This window comes from Periplaneta americana, chromosome 1, assembly GCF_040183065.1.
Source record: "Periplaneta americana isolate PAMFEO1 chromosome 1, P.americana_PAMFEO1_priV1, whole genome shotgun sequence".
Lineage (NCBI taxonomy): Eukaryota > Metazoa > Arthropoda > Insecta > Blattodea > Blattidae > Periplaneta > Periplaneta americana.
Window position 1 is genome coordinate 149,571,936 of NC_091117.1, and position 21,292 is coordinate 149,593,227.

Below are 21,292 nucleotides of genomic sequence, written 5' to 3' on the forward strand. Positions count from 1 at the left end.
AGCTATAGGCACATATTTTTTGTTTGTGATGTAACAGTATTTGCTTTGTTAATTCATTTCCTTACAAACAATTTCCATGCGAATATTTTCAAACATTTTAATACACTATCTTCAGTAATAAGTATTTACGATATATTAGATTTACGAAAACATTGTTTTAGTACCTGTAAGGCTACTAAACAAACATATCTGAAAATTTCACTTTTAGGAAAAAAAAAAAATTGAGAAAATATTCCTTTTGAATAAAAAAGCAAACTTGTGAAAAATGAGCATTAAAATTAAAACTTACATTCTTATAATCCACTTATACTTCTAAGACAAATCTAAAAATTAACATGGATACAGTTTTAATAAGTTCTCTTCCCTTTATCCATTGAACCAGTGCTGGCCATCCCTGAATATAGCTCGACCAAGCGGCATAAACTATCTCTTTCGTCTGTCTCTTTCCTTTCCGCTGTAAAGCGCTCAGGCTCTCCTGGGCTCTAAAGCGCGCGCTTGCTCCTATGGGCATCAATTAAATCACTGTAGTATATGATTGTGAAAATTGGTTGCATCTATTAAGGACACATATGGAGTTCAGACAATAGAAATGAAATTCTTAAGAAGAGTTACAGGATGCAAAAAATAAGGCAAAATTAAAAATGAGGCCGTTAGGCAAGAGTCGGAAATATACATACTTAACGCAGATAATAATAAATTATAAGAAATGCGTGGAAAGAATGGACGACGAAAGGCTAATGAAAGAGTTAACATGACATAATCTAAAAGGAAAGAAGAAAGTGTGTCGACCACTTAAAAGGTGGTATGAAGTATAAAGCAGAAGTACAAAAGAAGGTAAATAACATATAACAAATTTAAATAAACAAGTAAGAGAGACTATATGAAGAGAAAAAGTGCAAAGAGAAAAAGAAGAAAGAAGGGGTGGAAGATGGGAAGAAGTATGAAATTACGAATTGAAAGAGGTTAATGGGACGGTATAGAAACTAAGAAGAGGAAAAGAAGAGGGGAAAGTGGAGATGGGAAGGAAGAAGAAAATAAAAAAGTTAGTAAGTACTAGTTTAATAATCAAAAGGCCGATAAAATACATACAAATAATTTACTCAGCAGTAGCTATCCTTCAAACTGGATTAATCTTTCAGTATGGTAATGAGAAACAGTGGAAGATCGCTGATGTAGAAAATTGAGCAAAAAGATCACTAACGTTATGCAATATATCGGGCGACTACTTGCTTTGCTTAGGCATCCATAATTCTCTGGGAATGTTTAATACGTCACCTGACATGAAGGGTCAAGACATTAAGTTTTTGCAGTAGTGAAAGTTCAGACGGTGCCACATCGGTTTGCTGTATTTCGCCAAAGGGAATTTACCCTTACTATGTAAAACACTTCAATATGACGAATGAATATTATCTCGTCAACCATAAGTCTATAGTACTATGTTAGGTCATGGTGTTTAAAAGTAAATAAATGAATGAATGAATAAATAAATAAATAAGTAAATAAATATATAAATTAATTAATAAACAAATAAAATAAATAAATAGGCCTATATAAATAAATAATTAAATAAGTAATTAAGTAAGTAGATAAGTAAACACACTACATACATACATACATACATACATACATACATACATACATACATACATACATACATACATACATACATACATACATACAAATGAAACAATAACCGTGAACGAAAGATAGATATAAAAGAAAGAAACAAACAAATTTTTATGGGAAGAAAAATTAAACGAACAACAGAAACAAAGTAAACAAGATCAAAAGAAGACAAAGATAAAAGTAAATTGAAATCCCAAAAAAGGAGAGAAACGGCAGTTAGCGAAAAAAAAAATTATAAGAAGATAAAAATAAAAACGAACGGTAAAGAAGAGAGAGAAATGCAGAAGAAATGAAAGGAAAGAAATGCTAGAAAGAAATAAATAAGGACAACGGGATTTAAAAGGAAAACAGATAATGTAGAAAAATGGAGGAAACGTGGAAAGAGAGGATGATTGAAAGAAGGTGAAGAAAATAGTATCGAGTAAAGGAAAAGCGAATATACAGTACAATATTAAAAGAAAGGAAGTATGAGATTCAGATAAGAAATACAGCAAAGAGATAAATAATAATATAAGGTATGAAGTAAAAAGAAGAGAAGAAAAGAAAAGGAGAAAGAGTTATATCTTCAACAATTGATTTATTTCGGAATATGCAGTTTATTGCTTTCGCGTGTTAAATATTAGGTACAGTATAGTACAGTACAGTAATGTTAAAAGTTGTGTAATCAAGATGTATAAATGATTTATCTTGAATCCCACAGAAATCATTTGACATTTCATTATTTGCCGTGGACCTTTTCCGCTATAGCATTTCCTACCGAACGTGCAACGTAAAAGACAGAAAAAGATCGCTAGAATGGACGTTAAATGCTATTGATCTCGGCAGAGTTCCTTCGATTGTAATCACTAATGGCTGCTTTCCAAGGAATGGGAAAGTCTTGTTCTCGTGATGGCTTTCTTAATTATATACAGCTGAAGCTCTATTAGTTGCAGTAAGAACGTGCGAAAATAGAAACATTATGCTTCTGCATTGCAGATATCTATATCGTGAATTATTTAATGTAATAATGACGACTGTCATTAAGCAATTAAGTTGTAATTTCATTATTAAGCGTTTACTTTTAATTTACATTCTGACAAGGGAGTGTATATTCTTAAAAACTCATAACTTCTACTCGAATACATTATCGTAATAACAAATATGAATTAATATAGCCCTAAAGCTAGTCGACACGTTAATTAATCAGAAGAAGAAGAGAAACGGGAATAAAACAGGAGAAAGAAGAAAATTTTATAGACGTTTAACACGTGTGGAGTAACAATTAGCATGTCTGATCGTTAAACAAGCAGGCCTGAGTTGAAATCCTGGTTGGGACAAGTTACCTGGTTGAGATTTTTACCGCGGGTTTTCCTCAACACATTAAGGGCAAATGCTGGGTAACTTTCGGTGTTGAACTCTGGATTAATTTCACCGGCATTATCACCATCTCGTTCAGACGTTATATAACCATAGTAGTTGATAAAGCGTCGTAAAATAATCCAATAAAATTCGTTATTAGTAATTCATTCCGTACACTCCCGTTTCAATTGCAGACGATGCGATTATGATATGGCTACCGTATAGTAGGCCCTAATGGTGGAACGAATCTGTAAGGAAAATGGAAATAATTGGCTTAAACTGATGCCAGAGTCCTATTGGCTATAAAAACCTCACAATTTGTAGACGGTATGAATTCCTGTTCCCTCTGGTAAGAGATTATTAGGTGATCGGGTTGTGATTTATGGATGCATAGTAAGATTAATAATACTTACTTACTTTTAACGAACCCGCAGATTCATTGCCGCTCTCACATAAGCCCGCCATTGGTCCCTATCCTGAGCAACATTAATCCGGTCTCTATCATCATATCCCACCTCCCTCAAATTCATTTTAATATTATCTTCCCATCTACGTCTCAGCCTCCCCAAAGGTCTTTTTCCCCTCTGGCTTCCCAACTAACACTCTATATGCATTTCTCGATTCGCCCATACGTGCTACATGCCCTGCCCATCTCAAACGTCTGGATTTAATGTTCCTAATTATGTCAGGTGAAGAATACAATGCGTGCTGTTCTGTGTTGTGTAACTTTCTCCATTCTCCTGTAACTTCATCCCTCTCAGCCCCAAATATTTTCCTAAGCACCTTATTCTCATACACCCTTAACCTATGTTCCTCTCTCAAAGTGAGAGTCTAAGTTTCACAACCATAAACAACAACCGGTAATATAACTATTTTATAAATTCTAACTTTCAGATTTTTTGACAGCAGACTGGATGATAAAAGTTTCTCAGCCGAATAATAACAGGCATTTCCCATATTTATTCTGTGTTTAATTTCCTCCCGAGTATCATTTATATTTGTTACTGTTGTTCCCAGGTATTTGAATTTTTCCACCTCTTCAAAGGATAAATTTCCAATTTTTATATTTCCATTTCGTACAATACTCTCGTCACGAGACATAATCATATAGTTTATCTTTTCGGGATTTACTTCCAAACCTACCTCTTTACTTGCTTCAAGTAAAATTCCCGTATTTTCCGTAATCGTTTGTAGATTTTCTCCTAACATATTCACGTCATCCGCATAGACAAGCAACTGATGTAACCCGTTCAATTCCAAACCCTTTTCTGTTATCCTGGACTTTCCTAATAATTTATTATTAGAGATAATTACATTGTGAATTTGAAGATGGTGGATAACGCTGAAAATGAAAATAATGGGTGGTATTTGATGGTGATAATGATGATTAATTGAGATAATGTAAGAATATTTATAGTTAAGATGACTGATGATTCACGGACATAATAGACGATGGTGATTAATGGCGGTTGACAAAGGGAATGGATGGCGATTATGAAAATAATTGGTAATCAGTAGAATAATAGTTTATTAATGTTACACACGTTTTATGGTAAGCAAGGTGATGGATGTTACGATGAAAGAGTAATGGAACGGAACTCTTTCATCGTATGATGACGTAGAATAACTGCATGGAAATATCATATGTACTTCGGTACATTAAAAATAATATATGATGGATGCTGGTTGACGTTGATGGTATGGTGATAGATGATAAACGAAAAACAGCGAGTTATAACTTAATGGGCCATAAAAGAAATGAAGATATTGTTGTTTGGTTAATTGTGCGAAGACAGGTTTGAACCTCATACCTGGCACTAATAAGGCATTACTCATGAGGCAACTAAGCCAGGAGATGAGGTGTGTGGCCAGTTTCTTTCCCCTCCATTACATACACCGGGAAACCAGATGGCCCGGGTTCGAATCCCGATCGGGGCAAGTTATCTGGTTGAGGTTTTATCATGGGTTTTCCCTCAACCCAATATGAGCAAATGCTGGGTAACTATCGGTGCTGGATCCCAGGCTCATTTCACCGGAATTATCACCTTCATTTCATTCAGACGCTAAATAACCTGAGATGTTGATACAGCGTCGTAAAATAACCCACTAACTCCATTTCATACATTGCTCAATAGTAACATATTACACTAATCAGACTTCAGACAATGAAGGTAATAAAGGAATATAAAATTACACCAATTCTAGAAACAATTTTGAAAAATATAAAACAAGTTAGATATAGCATATTTCGATAAAAGCCGAAGTCATTATTTTCCAAGACGATTAGGGACCAAAATTCACTTAGAGACTAAAACAAACAACTAGGTCTATACTTTTAATAAGGAGATGATGATGATGATGATGACGATGATTATGGTAATGGTATGGGTAATCAATGGCGTAACTTACACCCCCGCAGACCCCGCGTTGCGGGGGGGGGGCTCCGAGGCCAGGGGGGGGGGCCGAAAACGTTTAGTGGTTACTGACGCATATTTTAAAATGAGTTCGAATTACAGTTCAAGGCCCACATTATGTATTTTCCATAACGCATAGCCACTCTTTTTACTCTCTGGCATATGGAAATCTGTGGTAACGACCGCCATCACTGGACCCGAGGATGCGCATACAATGATCCAACTGGCATCATACACCCCCGTCGATTGCCTCAGTAGACTGGCCCACAACCATACTGCAGTGACGCCAAAGTTGAAAATGTGAGAGTGATTTTTATGGTTTCTCGTGGTGTATTTTCATGTCATCAGGTTGCCCGCAGTAGTCGCAACATATAAATAGTAAAATCACATTGAAATAAAGAAGTTTTGTATAGCAAGACATCTACTTGTTACTAGATTTAATTCATCATTTTTCTCGTGTTTTGTGACAATGAAACTTTTTAAAAGTAATTATGAACACTTAAGTGGTGCAGAAAAAGGCAAAAGGAAAAAATTTGATAAATATGTTTCGAAATTGACTAAAGTAGACTCAGTCAAACACAAACTACCTGTGGTGAACCGCAATTCCAGCGTTCCAGTACCATGACTCAAGAAAGACTTGGTGCTATCAGTGTATTAAGTATTGAATGTGAAAAGACCCAAATATTTTACCTACTTAATTTCATTGTGTCATTTGCTTCTCAAAAGGCCAGAAAAGAAAAGTGCTTGTTGAACTAAGCTTCACATTAAATTTATCTCAGGTAGGCTTTTTATTGTGTAATTATAGTCTTAGTAAAATAGAAGTTATATCATTTAAATATTTTTCAGTTCTGTTCCCTTAGTTTTGCTTAAAAATAGAGTATTTTGCTATGCTAAATTGTTTTATTCAAATTAGACGTAAGAAATAAAATTATGAAAAAAAAAATGGCAGTAAGGAAAGGGGCCCATATTATCATTTTTGTTGGGGGACCCAGCTATAAAAAGTTACGCCACTGATTGGCGGTAAAGGGGCACTGGAAATGGTAGATAATCCTGAATAACTTGGAGAAATCTTGTGCTGTAGTCTTTTGTCCACCACACATCACATTTTGTGTGCATTGAGCATTGTTAGCATGGGTAATCTACAGCATTTTACCTTCCAATGTTAACCGCAGAGATTATTTTGAGACGATCTGACACGGAGATAACGCAGCAATAGTGAAATGATGTCAGAGGATATTGAAGTACTGTAAATCTGCCCCATATACTTTTTTATCTATGGAAAATATCAGATAATCTGCCTGCGATCGAACCTGTTGCTTGTACTCACTCTTGAGGGCCCAGAGCGCCAGGCTGTCGAGTTCCTGCAGGTAGTACTGGCTGTCCTTGATGCATTGCTCGTTGGTCACGCGGCTGGAAGACGACGGCACGAAGGGCGGCACCAGCGTCACTATCTGCCGGGCCAGGTTCAACTCGGGGCTCTGCAGTACAGTGGCAGCACACTCTGAATGAAAATAAAAACAATACGTTTATTACGAGGTGTATGCGACAGCAATCATGGGAATTATCATTGACATTTCCTTATTGAAGTATAAAAGAGGAAAGAAGGAATGCAGAAAGAAAGAAAGAAAGAAAGAAAGAAAGAAAGAAAGAAAGAAAGGGAGAAGAAAAGAGAATACGAAAGAAAAATTATGAAGCAAAGAAATTGGAAAAACGAAAGGAGTAATTAAATAAATTATGACAAGCGGAAACAACAGCAGATAAAATAAAGAAAGATAGGCAGGAAGAAGGAAAGAAAAAAAGAGAAGAGAAAAAATGTAATTGCAGAGAAGAAGAAAAAAAATTAATTCGGTCCATCCGTTTCATAGATAGAACCAGAAACATATAATTTAATTTTGTGATAACCGCCCACTTACTGTAGGGACATGATTGGTATGATTATAACTGGTATGATTATAATTGGAATGATTGTAATTGGTATGATTATAATTGGTATTATTGAATTAATTAATGTTTAGAGTGACATTATTAATACTGTAAATCTAAAATGTATTCCATCCTCATAACTCGTGCAGACTTGACCTAAAATTTATAGTTTGAGTCATGTATGTACTGGGTTTAATGACTAAAGGATTATCTGTCAAAGTCCAAAGGCAGGACATCGCACTGGCCACGACGTGGGTACGCTATGGAGTAGACGCGAATCACACGGACTTCAAAGGTCACTGGCTTGAGCCGATAAAATGGTGCGGCGATCGTTGGAGAACAAGAGGAGGGGGAGAAGCATTATTATTATTATTATTATTATTATTATTATTATTATTATAGCTCTGCAGTGAGCAGAAGTGGTGGGGAGGACGACGAATGGCCCACGTGGCAACGAGTAATCATCATCATCATCATCATCATCATTTCATCACTTGTACTACGCCTTGTATTTCAAGATTGATTAATAAACTTAAGTATTGACAGCCTTTGGTTGTTTAAAGGACTTAGGTCTTTTACTAACCCACCTAAAACACACTCCAATAGACGTTATTCCAACAAACTTCATCACATTACGAATTAATTAATGAATAAAGTTTAGTTGATATTACATCTTATTATGAAGATACTGTACTATTTTTTTTTTTTTTGCGAAGGAGGGGCTCGAAGGTTTGCACCTCAGCCTGAGGCTTATTGTGCTTACCATTCCTGTTCTTTGTTTTTAGTTGTTTAACGACGTTGTGTCAACTACTGCGTCGATTAGATTGGTGATAGCGAGATGGTATTTGGCGAGATGAGGTGGAGGAATCCCCATAGATTACCTGACATTCGCCTTAGGGTTAGGGAAAAGCTCGGGAAATACCCAACCAGGTAATTAACCTAAGAGGGAATAGAACCCACGCCCAAACGTAACTCCGGGTTAGCTGGCAAGTGTCTCACCCAACTGAGCTACGCCGGTGGCTACCATTCCTGTTCTATGAGTGATATTTGTCTTGTACGAATAGGCTACATACAGCACGCTGCATCGTGCTATGGTGATAATGATAGGCCTAATGAAGTTTGAAGAAATGATGGCAAAATGAGTCCGAGATCCAACGCCGAAAGTTACCCATCAATTATTCTCCAATTGGTTGAGGGAAAACCTCGGAAAACACACACTCAGGTAACTTGTCCTAACCAGGATTTGAATCCGGACCCGCTGGTTTCACAGTGAGACTTTCTAAACGTTACCCCAAAGCAGTGAAATCTACTGTGTTATTACTGTGTGTACTAGAAAACAAGTCTGTTGTTTAACTGGTATGGCTGAAGTTTTGTTGTCGCGGAATTGTTAGGGTCATATTGCGTTTGTAGGATCTTTGGGTATTATTTATCAGAGTCCGTGAATTATTGTTGTGATTCTGTTTCTATTGCCACTTGTTATAAATGGCTTGTATTCATTTTTAATCCATCGTATTATTGTTATTCATTAAATGAAGCGTTTCTGGCTCTATCTCAGAAACGGATGGACAGATTTTTTATTTTTTTGGTAGACGGATAGGGTTTATCAGTCCTTTTAAAACGATATTTCGAAAGTGGGCTGAGGAATGAAGGAGTGGAACAGAAAATTCAACCAGAAATGATTTTGAACGAACCCCTCGAAAACTAAATCGAGGTGTTTTTCCTCAAAATCGTGTCCCACTGCAGATCTGGAAGTTTTGAAACGAACAAACGGTATTTTTTCAGTGGATTTATATCGTATGTCTGATTAAAAGATGTGTTCATTACTCATAAGTTATAACGTCGACATTCTATTGAACGAATACACTAGACTTTCGCTAATCCGGCCATCAGTAATCCGGCCTCTCAATTATCCGGCATTCTCCTACTATTATCACTTCTGCTGTAACAATTTTATGGGAAATTTGTAGTACCATGTATTATACTGGATTACTTATGCACATATATACATTTTATAATATATTTATACACGTGCCTGCCACGCGGCTCACGCAGCCACGTGTGGAATGTTCTAGTACAAGTGCAGGTGGAGTGATTGGCGCAGCTTATAACATTGCATTAAATGACATTTTTAAGCACTCTCGGTAACTCGGCACTCTCGCTAATCCGGCTCCCATCTGTGCAATGAATGGCCGGATTAGCAAAATTCTATGGCTACTGTATCTTATTGTTGAAATGGCAATAGCTCAACTTAAGCATTCGGAAATAAACGAAAACAGATCTAATAACGCCAACACATGTGCTGCTGCTATGTTTTAAGAAACATCAATGTTCCAGTTTTTCACTCTCTATATTAGCACCGTGGCTATTGTACGAATTTTTTAACAACATATTAAATCTAACTACTAACGGAAAAACGAAAATGTGTAAGCCTAACATGAATACCTAAGAAATTAAATTCTAGAAGTAACGATTAAGTAAAATTCAAAAGGGCGTAGAGAAGATCATGCATTGAACATGTATTTATCACAAATTGTTAATCGATTATGTAATATACTTCGGAAAAACATGCTGCATTTGGTGAATACGGACAGAGCTTTGACAAGAGTTGAAAGGATAGACCTCTAGAACATCCAAAAGGTTGGTTTCTCTGCAACGTCAGTCACAATCTTTCCACGAAAGATAATGCTTGATGTTCTCAAAGATGTTCCTAGTTGCATTGTGGCTATAGTATCTTTATATCAGTTTCACAAATGCTGACCCTTTCATCAACTTTCCCAGGCATTTCACTGGCTATATACAATAATAGCGAATGACACAGTCCTCCTGATGACCGACAATCACTTATCCCAGTCTTCAGGCTGCTGCCAGTTTTATTGTCGAGAGCATCACGTTACCTTGTCATCATACCTCCGCACGCCAGTAATAAATTTCAGCCACTAAGTCGTGAATTCTTTGCACTACTGAAAGCTGTATGTGTAACTGAAGTAGAAGAACTGACTTAGAGATTACCATTAGCCCAAATCACATATATATCAGACTGGTCATTCCCATTTTATAAAATGGCAACATATAAAAGGAACAATTGCTAAGATCTCCACTGTCGAAAATGAAATCTTGGTAACGACTGCTATATGGAAGTATAGTTGGGTCATTCCATGCAAAAAAGTATGCTTTTGAATCATGATGTCTCAAACGTTACAAATATTGTAGTAGGTTATTTTGTATGTTCTAAATATGAATTTCACGCGATATTATATTTATATCTTTCATAGTTTGGCAGCAATCAGCATTTAAAATATTGGTTTAGTAAAGAACATGGTTTCATTCATTGAAGTGTTCTTACTATGTAAAAGAAGATGGAAAAGTGATTTCAATGCAATTCGAAAGAGGAGAGCCTTGTTTATAAATTCCCTCAAAATGAAAAAATATATAATTTTTTAAGTAGTTACCCGCCGTAAAATAATTTAAAATAATATAGAACGCAAAATGCAATTCATTTTTAGAGACGAAAAAACATGTGTTTAATTCTTTAGGATATATTGATTCCACTGTGAAAATTTCAGAATGCTAACTTAAATATCATGCTACTTTTTTAATAAAAAAACAACTCGCCGGAATAAAGGAGCTCAGCAGGTAGGCCTAGGCTCTCCCGTCGTACAGTATGTTGCGCGATCAAGGTCAGGGAGACGGACGTTTGAGATTACTCATCGTTATGAAGTCTCGCGAGCGCTGCGACCGTCACACATAGCAAGCGATTTTCAACCGTCGGAACAAAAATTAATAATTTTATTAAATTAATTACTCATAGGTTTTTTGAGGTTATGTCATAAAACTTGAGAGATGGATTAAGAATAAGATGTTCTTCAATACCAATGAAATTCGCATTAATTTAAATTGGTGCATTCGAATATAAAACTTTTTTTTTTTTCAATGAGGTGTTTTTATGAACATTCCCTTAATATTATTCGAATTAGTCTTTAAGGTATTAAACTATGGTTGCTCAAGTTTACAATGGCGTCTCTTTAGTTTCGATGACACTTCATATAGGGTGTCTAGAATATTTCAAATTACGGATAGCGTGTAACTGCCACCCATTTTTCAGTCATTCGTATGACTAAAATATTAATGATATGGCGGTCATATTTGGCAGTTTAATTTATTTTCATAATAACATTATTATATTAAAAGTCCAAAAAAATTTATGACATCACTGGCATATTCTTAAAATATTGTATGGCATGGCCCTGTTGCAAGCTATTACTCCAATGCAATTCTATCAGGGCTGTAACGTCATTTCTTTTGTATTCGCTAAATGGCAGCATACAGAAATTGGTATAAGTTTTTGTCTTTAAAGTGTATTAGATCAGGGCCATTACACAGTACAACAGGTTTCCTGCCATTCGAAGAAGAAATTTATAAAACGAAATTACAGAACATATCAGTGTATCATTCTTGCAAAATAAGAGGATCTGTGCTGGGAAATTTCTGACCCGAAATGATCGGCCATCATCAGCACCATTCCGCTTCCGAGCATCCTCAAGTTCGTCCAGAGCATGGGTGTCCAAACGCCTATAGAACTAGGAGATATTGCACGTCAAGCATGCTCTGCTAAGGTCAATAACATTCCATATAAAATAGAAAAAAACGACCTTAAAGAATTTGCGCTGCGGGTTGCTTAAGCCAGGGGTTACCTCGTACGAGTAATTGGACATCTATGGTTCAGCGTCTTGGATGGCTCGAATGATGTCACTGAGGAGCTGCTGAGGAAGTAGCAGAATGGATCCATATAGTGACCTAGGTGCATATGGGCTGGTTTCACCATTATATTCTTTGAAATTCAACCCACTACTACACAGAGCGATTTACTTCGTATTTCATACATTTTATACGGGCTGTGGATCACAGGATACAAACATTTAATTCCGACATGTTTTCTGAAACCGATTCTGCCCCATAAAATATGACAGGCATGCCTAAATAGTGGATAAACAGACAATTCTCAGTCCAAAGGAAAAACAAAAAAGTCTACGCTCGGAAAAAAACGGGATTTGGGAGAAACAAAAACGTCTCCAGTAGACATAGTAATTTTCTTCATATGACAGCAGTATTGGTTTCGTTGATAAGTTTACTAAGCATAATCTTACTTGTTAGAGGATTCTCTACGTACTTTCAGAAGTTGTGAATCTAAAAGTTCCCGATTTTCATTCTCTGAACTCAAATAGAAGTTTCATTTCTATTCGACTTTAATTTTGTTAACATGTTTCAAAGAAATTGAATAGGCATATGCCCCCGAAATATATTTTCTTTTCCCATAAGATAGACAAATGTTATTTATCAATAAGTTTATTTATTATACTCGCAGATAATAATTTGTCCCATTATTTATATGCATTGTGAAGTAATTTTATAAATCCTGTATATATAGTAGATTGTAATCGTTCTTATACGGAGTTATTTCCATTTTAGTTTTGTAAGTTTGTCCTAAAACATTGTTTACATAACTATAATACTAAAAATATTAGTGAAATATGGTTACAAATAAAATGTATATCTAATTTATATCTAATTAATAGATTTCTGTCCAAGGGCAGGTCTTTAACTGCAAACCCACATTCCTCAATATCCCTATTTTCCGCCTTTCTCTTAGTCTTCGCATAAGATCCATAATATATCTTAATATTATCTATCATCTGATATACAGAGTGATTCAGACCACCCGTAACAGTCATTTATTTCGGAAACTAATGCATTAAAATATTCGAGAAAAACATATTTATTACTAAACTACATGTGAACTTTCACTTGAGCTCAATTTCATCAATCAGCTCTAACAGGAAGTACGGTCAGTGGCGTATCACTTTGAAATTTCAAATGGGAGTATGGGTCAAACAGGGTACCATTTGATAGAGCTCTTCAAAACAAATAACTTTCATAGGGAACGTTTTTATTAATTCCTATTCTTTCAATGAGAAAACGTACGAAAAGACAATGGGTGATTCGGACCACACGCAAGTAATTTATTTCGGAATCTAGTGCATTAAAATTTTCGAGACAAAAATATTTATCATTAAACCACATATGAACTTTCACTTGAGCTTGATTTCATTAATCAGCTCTAACAGGAAGTAGGGTCAGTGGCGTATCACTCTAAAATTTCAAATGGCAGTCCGGATCAAATAAGGTAACATTTGATAGAGCTCTTCAAAACAAACAACTTTAATAGGAAACGTTTTTACCAATTCCTACTCTTTCAATGAGAAAACGTACAAAAAGATAATGCCATCAATATTGAGAAATGTTAAAAGACGAAAATGTAAACAAGACAATTAATGTTGACTTTTACTGAAAGACTGGGCAATGCCATTAATTTTTATAAATGTTCAAACTGTCTGCCGTTCTGAGTAGCACACACCCGTACTCTGCTTCTAACACTGTCAGTGATTCGTAACACTTCGGCGTGGTCAAGTGACTGGCAGGTCTCCCGGATTCGCTGTTTTATGTCATCTCTTATTGTGGGACAGTCTTGATAAATGATGTTTTTTAATCGTCCCCAAAAATAAAGTTGTCAGGTAAAATCTGTCGGTTTCATCGCCGTATTCTTTGTACAGATGAAGCGACACTCAAGAGAAATGGCGATGTCAATATCCATAATGGTGACTACTGGTCTCAAGTCAGACCTCTCTAGTTGAGAGAAGTGGACAACCAGCATAGGTGGAGAGTCAATGTCTAGTGTGGCATCTCCGGTCACCGAATGATTGGACCTTATTTCTTTGAAGGTGCTCTGAATAGTGTCATGTATGCTGACTTCCTGAAGAACATCCTCAACCAACTTTTGTAGGACGTACCACTGGCAACAAGAGTAGTAATGTGGCTTCTGCAGGATGGTTGCCCAGCTCATTTCTCTTTGGTGGCACGTGATACAGGCAATTAGCTCTTCGCTGGGCGATGGATTGGGAAATGCGGTTCTGTGGCATGGCCAGCACTATCTCCTGACTTGAATCCTTTTGATTTCTATTCTTGGGGACGGTTAGAAAACATCGTTTATCAAGACTGTCCCACAATAAAAACATAACATTTAACATTCACATTTCAAATTATTTTAGTCGTTTCTTTTCACTTCGTCGTAATGTCCATTATTCTGTTCCATGCAATGCCATACTCCACACAAAGCAATTTATTAGTAATATAATAATAACGTAATAATTTTACAAAATAATTATGTTAGAATAAACTGAAGTGTACCTTATATTTAAGGCCCAACTTTATATAGGCTACACGTGAAAATCAGTCGTAAATTGGAATCCTTCCTAAGCCAGGAAGTTTATCCGTTGTTAATGTGATGTCCTGTGATGTTTGTCTGTCTGTCTGTGTGTCTGTTTGTTTACTTATTTATTTATTCATTCATTTATTTATTTGTGTATTTATTTATTTAACGACGCTCTATAATGAGATTGTAGGCCTAGTTGGGGAGATGAATATGAAAATTTGCCGTGGGATTGGCTGCAAGTAAGGGTATATTTCTATGTCTGGGTTTTTTACGTCACGTGAATTATGGCGTGTGTTGATCTAGTTTACGTTCGAAAAGGATTGTCAAATGTCTCGTTACGTTCCCAACAAACGAATCTAATATCCTTCTGAAATCATATTCGCTACATGAACTGAAGATAGCACTGTTCTCGTAATCGAATCTCTCGACAAATAAGATCAATAATATTGTCCTTTGCAATTACCTTCTGCTACAAGAAATAATCAGCTCGGTCGAGAAATTCTCCTTTATTGTGATCAAATTCAAATAATTTCTATAAGTTACTCACTATGCTACATTAATTTCAATAGAATTAAACTAACAAAATAAAATAAAATCCGTAACACGTGTAAGACACAGTTCTCATTCCTTTAACTAGCACAATGTGCTAGGAGCTAGAAAAGTGGTCCTTTATCTGGTTTGGGTGCTTTTACGTATCTAGGCCTACTACATAGTCATATAAGTTGTACCTATGTAGTACAAGGAGATACAAAGGTCCTTTCACTAAGTTCATATGCTAACAGAATGACTTAACAAAAGAAAGTAGTTAAAGAGTCGGTTTTCATCACGTTGTTAATTATTATGTTGTCATTAAGGCTACAGTTTATTTCTTTAATTAATCACTCAAAATACAGAAATTTAAATCATTTTGCGTGCACTCATATTTAAAATACAAGGATAAACTTTCGTTTTCTGCTTTGCTGAGGAATCGTTTAAAAAAATAAAATATCTCATTTAAATTTAAAATTACATTATTTAATTTCGTAGCAAATACAGGGCTTCTACAAAAGACCTTTCCAGTTTCGAACACATGTCATTTACGTTCTATGAATCTGAGGTGCATGAAAATAGCACCAATGGAAAGACAAATTCAAAAAAGTTTAGTTGTGGCAACATTGTTTCCCTAGTTGGTAACAGTGCGTCATAATAGCGCATATAAACAAATTTTTTCATTGCTGAGGCAAAATGGCTGCAATATAGGATAGAAAAGCTTTTTGTGTGCTTTAATTTTCATGTGAACCAGTCGGTTATTAATGTGCAACGGCATTACCGAACAAAGTTTGGTGCAGATCCACCCAGTGCGTCTATAATCCGTAAATGGTATAGGCCTACTTATTTTAAGACAAAATTCTTCGCAAGAGGTTGCGATTTCATCTGTACCGACTGCAGTTGCTGTAAGCCCTAAAACCAAAGGAGAGTGCTACGAAGAAATTTCTGCACAAGTATGAAGACTTTAATTTAAAACGATAATGAATTTATTCGTTCCGTGGTGTTTTCTGACGACGTCACTTTTCATCTTTCTGGTAAGGTGAATAGACATAACCTCAGAATCTGGGGGCCGGAAAATCAGCGTACCTACGTGGAACTTGACTATAGGCTTGATGTGTGCCAAGTTACCAAGGGGGGACATATTGAACATCTTTAAGGTATGGAACTAAACTTTTTGAGTTTCTCTTTCCATTGTTACTTTTTTCATGCACCTCAGATTGAGAGAATGTAAATTACATGTGTTCGAAACCGGAAATGTCTTTTGTAGGAGCCCTGTATTTAGTTTTATACAAATTCACAGAAAACAATTATTCGTACAATGCAATACTCATTTATTATATTTTTTTACTACTTACCAAAGACAATACTTGAAACTGACAGTAACTCTAAACATTTTACTAGCTGTTTATTAGATTCTCATGTCACTGAATTGGCAAAGAGCCATTAATGGTTTACTACTGAAATTAATTTCTATTTCTGTCTTTTCTCCTTTCCAAACAAGGTTATATTATGCACACAGTCCTTTACAGATGTTTTCAATAATCGTTTAACAAAAATACTCCGGATGACACTGCCTGGCTTTCAAATTATTTTTGACGATAAAGTGATACGAGAAGAAGACTACACTTGAGGTTCCCACAGAAAAAACAGAATTTTGCTATCGGGTGTACACCTATAAACAACCTGTTTAGTGGTGATTCAGCGTGTGAGCATTCGGAAATAAAATCTCTCGAGTTATACATTACATTACATTACAGATGAAATTTATTCGCTTACTTTATAATAAGTCCTTGAAGTGTTAAAAGCTGGAAATAAAACAATGACACATTTGCATGATATTTTTCGTAATATACGTAGCATAAAGAAGATTCGCTGTTATAATGTGTACTGCATTGGCACGAACTAAACTGAACTGCGCTGAATGGAAATCAGCTGTATACTAATCCTCTAACCTTGACGTCCTTTCACCTGTATTATCTGTCCACACTACGCAACACAAAACCTTTCCACGCTCGATCCAGGGAAAATGTACGCATTATTTCCTCCGTAATCGTGTTCAATTGGTAACCGACAATATTCACCTGAGCGAAATGGATTTTTTTTTTTGTCGAACGCTCTGTATATTTGTTAAATAATTCCTTTAAAAATACTATACCGGAAAGGTATTAGTTGTACCGGTCTTGAAATATGGTTGTCAGATACAGATTTTAAACGAATGCTTAAAAAAAGTTACCTTTACTAGAAATTAATTATTTGAGAAGCTCAATAGTTTCAAGACTGGGACATACCACAAAATAGAAGTCCGGACACAAATGAATGTCACAGATATTGTGATACAGTACGACTCCAATTTAAAGGAATAGGTACCTTGCAAACATTAAGTTCGCCTGAGACGATGTACTTCGCGCAGCAAGAACCCTGCATTCGTTTAGATGTTATTGTAAGTACAATAAAGAGGGACATAGGAAAACTATTAAAACGAACCTGTTCCGTATTACAATGAACCCGTTTTATTATTATTATTATTATTATTATTATTATTATTATTATTATTATTATTATTATTATTATTATTAGCATGTAGCTAAATATATAATACCAAAACAATTTATTCTTTTATAGGTGTCATAAGAAAAACCAAATTCCTTCTATAAATAAAATATAGATATCTTTAAACAGAATAAAACATAAACATAATATTTTCGTAATTTAAACACACAAATGAATAAATAACAAATATATTTCCATAAACACTTGTTCAATCACTTTGGCTATTTCGTGACAAAATAATTATAAGACACCTTACAGTCAACTTAGCTATTAATTGGGTATTAATTTAAACCAACTACTCTTTATAGTTTCCCTGAATACATCATTCCAAGCATTTGCAATGTTATCAATTGCATCTTTTATGGAGTATTTCTTTAAGAACTCACGGACATTTCCATTTGAATCCTCTCTTATCATGCACTGAATAAAATAGTTTGCGATATCGACGCTTCACACTCTCTATTACGCCTTGGTCTAAGGACTGTATTAAGGAAGTAGTGTTAGATGGTAGAAATCTACAAACTATGTTACTATTATTATTCTGCAGGCATACGTTTATATGACAAGATGCGTTATCCATCACCAATATTGTCTCTTCTGACAAATTATTCTGTCGTAAATGTGAGCACACCTCAGGAACAAACGAATCAATTTGTAAATATCTTTACACTCATCCAAGGGTTCTTTTGTGAACAATAACAAACCTACAGGTAAATTATTAATATTCACATTCTTAAATGCTCTTGGACTTTTTGATTTCCCGGGGAAGATTGTGGGTACCACTGGCATTAGAGCACATCAGTACAGTGATTCGTTCTTTCTGTTGGTTGAATCCTGACGCCGAACGTTCTGAAGCAGAGGCTAGAGTTTGGTCGGGAAACGCTTTCCAATTAAGCCCTGTTTCATTACAATAGTATGTCTGAGCATTACTTAATTGACGACATAATATTTCATGATGAAGGTCCACAACAAACTGAGAAACAGGTGATATATCAGTACTCGTTGTTCGCCTTGTAGTCAGATCTGGCGAATGCTATGACGCGCTTTTAAATTTCTTAACTATCCATTGCTAGCTTTAAATGTTGTATTACTACCAAGCTTATTGCTAATTTCGCACGTTTTCACACTCAGCATTTCACCTGACAAAGGAATTCCCTCACTTCCCTTTTGTTCGAACAATTCAAACATTTTATTCTCTAATTTGTTGTTATTTTCTTTTCTTTACTTTACATTACCCTCTGTGTTTTTCAGTTCTTCTGCAAAAGGTTTTATTTTTTCACTGTCACTTATTATCCTATATACAACATATAAGGTTAGATTACATCGCTTAGCAATTTTACTTATTTGTTCATCATGTTCTATTACAGCAATAACCTGCAGTTTTTATTCTAGGCTCTGTCTTGTTCTCTTCCCTGACATCTTTGTCGTGTATCGAGTACTCGTGTACACGACAGCAGCGTCGAATGAACGGAATCAATCCTGCTTGCACGTTAAATGCTCCTCCTACTGTACAAAGAACAGATTAAAAACGACTACGTTGGTTTTGTAATCTATTAAGAATAGAAGAATCTTGAATATTATTTCTTCGCTGTTCTCAATATAGAACTAGAATCTCCTGTACACCACATTTGGCCTAAACATGCAATGAAGTTGAAAGCTTGGTGAATTCAGGCCATGAGTACAAGTTTGCACATCCCTAGGTTGAAAACCAGTTTGAGGGAGGCCTGCAGCACAGCGATTTGTGCCGTCGCGTCGGTTAAGTGCACGCAGACGCAAACACACACCTGCTTAAACATACAAGCGCCGGGCTCTTTAAAAAGAGTCATTGATTAGCGTGTCTGGCAACAAGCTTCCTCCTGCGAGACTCTACTCTTATGAATAAATATTATTCTTCCAGAACAGCCAGCCACTTGTACAAATACATTCTTACCAGTGTCATAATAAAAGCTTTGGCTTCAGGAGTGAGGGGTGAAACAATTTGTGAACCTAACCGACAAGTGAAGCTTAGAAAATCACAATTCCCATCCAATAGACCGCTTCTAACACATGAACTTAGTATAATATCCACAGTTACTGTTGTGTCATTGAAAATTAGACTATGTAGTATTAGTACCTTTTGTCATCTAGTCTGCTGTCAAAAAATTTGAAAGTTATAATTTATAAAACAATTATACTACCGGTTGTTCTGTATGGCTGTGAAACTTGGACTCTCACTTTGAGAGAGGAACAGAGATTGAGGGTGCTTGAGAATGAGGTTCTTAGGAAAATATTTGGGGCTAAAAGGGATGAAGTTACAGGAGAATGGAGAAAGTTACACAACACAGAACTGCACGCTTTGTATTCTTCACCTGACATAATTAGGACCATAAAATCCAGACGTTTGAGATGGGCAGGACATGTAGCACGTATGGGCGAATCCAGAAATGCATATGGAGTGTTAGTTGGGAGGCCGGAGGGAATAAGAACTTTGGGGAGGCCGAGACGTAGATGGGAGAATAATATTAAAATGGATTTGAGGGAGGTGGGATATTATGATAGAGACTGGATTAATCTTGTTCAGGATAGGGACCGATGGCGGGCTTATGTGAGGAAGGCAATGAACATCAGGATTCCTTACAAGCCATAAGCAAGTAAATAAGTATTAGACGTTTTTGTTAATTGGACTAGGTTGTATTAGACTTGGTTCCAAAGACAAAATGTCATTAGACTTAAATCCTTCGACCTACTGGCCTCTAACCGTTCAAATTAATGTTACAAGTTTTTCTGGTACATGTCCATCTTTGTATACCACCATTGAGTGTCTTTTGAAAACTGTATTTAAAATAGTTAACTTATATTAAATCATTATTACTCTTCTGACTTAAAATTTTTATTACTTCAATCATGGCATAAACTGCTCTAATGCAATGAATGATTTGTTGCCAAATTTCGACTTCAAGCTATAGGTTACGCGAGATCAATGATAATGAAATTCTGTGCCAGTTTATTAGTATCGAGACGGAGTAGCTTAGTTCATCTTACATTTTACAAAGCTCGGAGGCCAACAAGAACAATGTATGATCTACATGTGAAACTGCTATCTTATTTTTAGTATGATGAAGAATCGGTGGAGCGAAAAAGAATTCTCTCCGGCACCGGAATGCGAACCCGGGTTTTCAGCTCTACGTGCTGACGCTCTATCCACTAAGCAACACCGGATTCCAATTCAGATGCCGGATTGAATCCTCTCAGTTTAAGCTCCACCTCTTAAGCTTCCCTCATGCACTGTGTCACAGATGTGTGACAGTGGCACAATGTCCAATATACTAATGTGCAGAGGTGCACTCATTACGAGTGACTAAGCGGCCGCGATCCGACGGAATAAGCGCCATCTTAAATCACTAAGGCTGCTATGCATAGACATTTCGCTAGCCCGCGCTACGAGCGTGCTAAATTAGTCCCGGCTATCGACTGATTACTTGTACAGGATTCATATCATATCATTTCGCTAACACTGGTTTATGAATACGAAAAACGTTAGTTCGCTGATCATCCACCGGAAGCCCGCGCTAAGAATGTCTATGAATATGGCCCTAAGTGATTATATACGCTCCACCCATCCTTCATCATATGATAACGCAAAATTCCTGCACAAAAATATCATATG

The 21,292-nt window shown here is 35.9% G+C and overlaps 1 protein-coding gene across 15 annotated transcripts in view; it reads right to left on the bottom strand.

Moving 5' to 3' along the window:
* LOC138701991 (nose resistant to fluoxetine protein 6-like) overlaps positions 1-21,292 on the bottom strand; it is a 1,327,025-nt gene that overhangs the window by 102,367 nt on the left and 1,203,366 nt on the right. For all 15 annotated transcript variants that reach the window (XM_069829508.1, XM_069829491.1, XM_069829501.1 and 12 more), the window contains one exon: positions 6,706-6,879. In XM_069829508.1, coding sequence (XP_069685609.1) covers positions 6,706-6,879 — 174 coding nt within the window. The remainder of the gene's footprint in view (positions 1-6,705; positions 6,880-21,292) is intronic.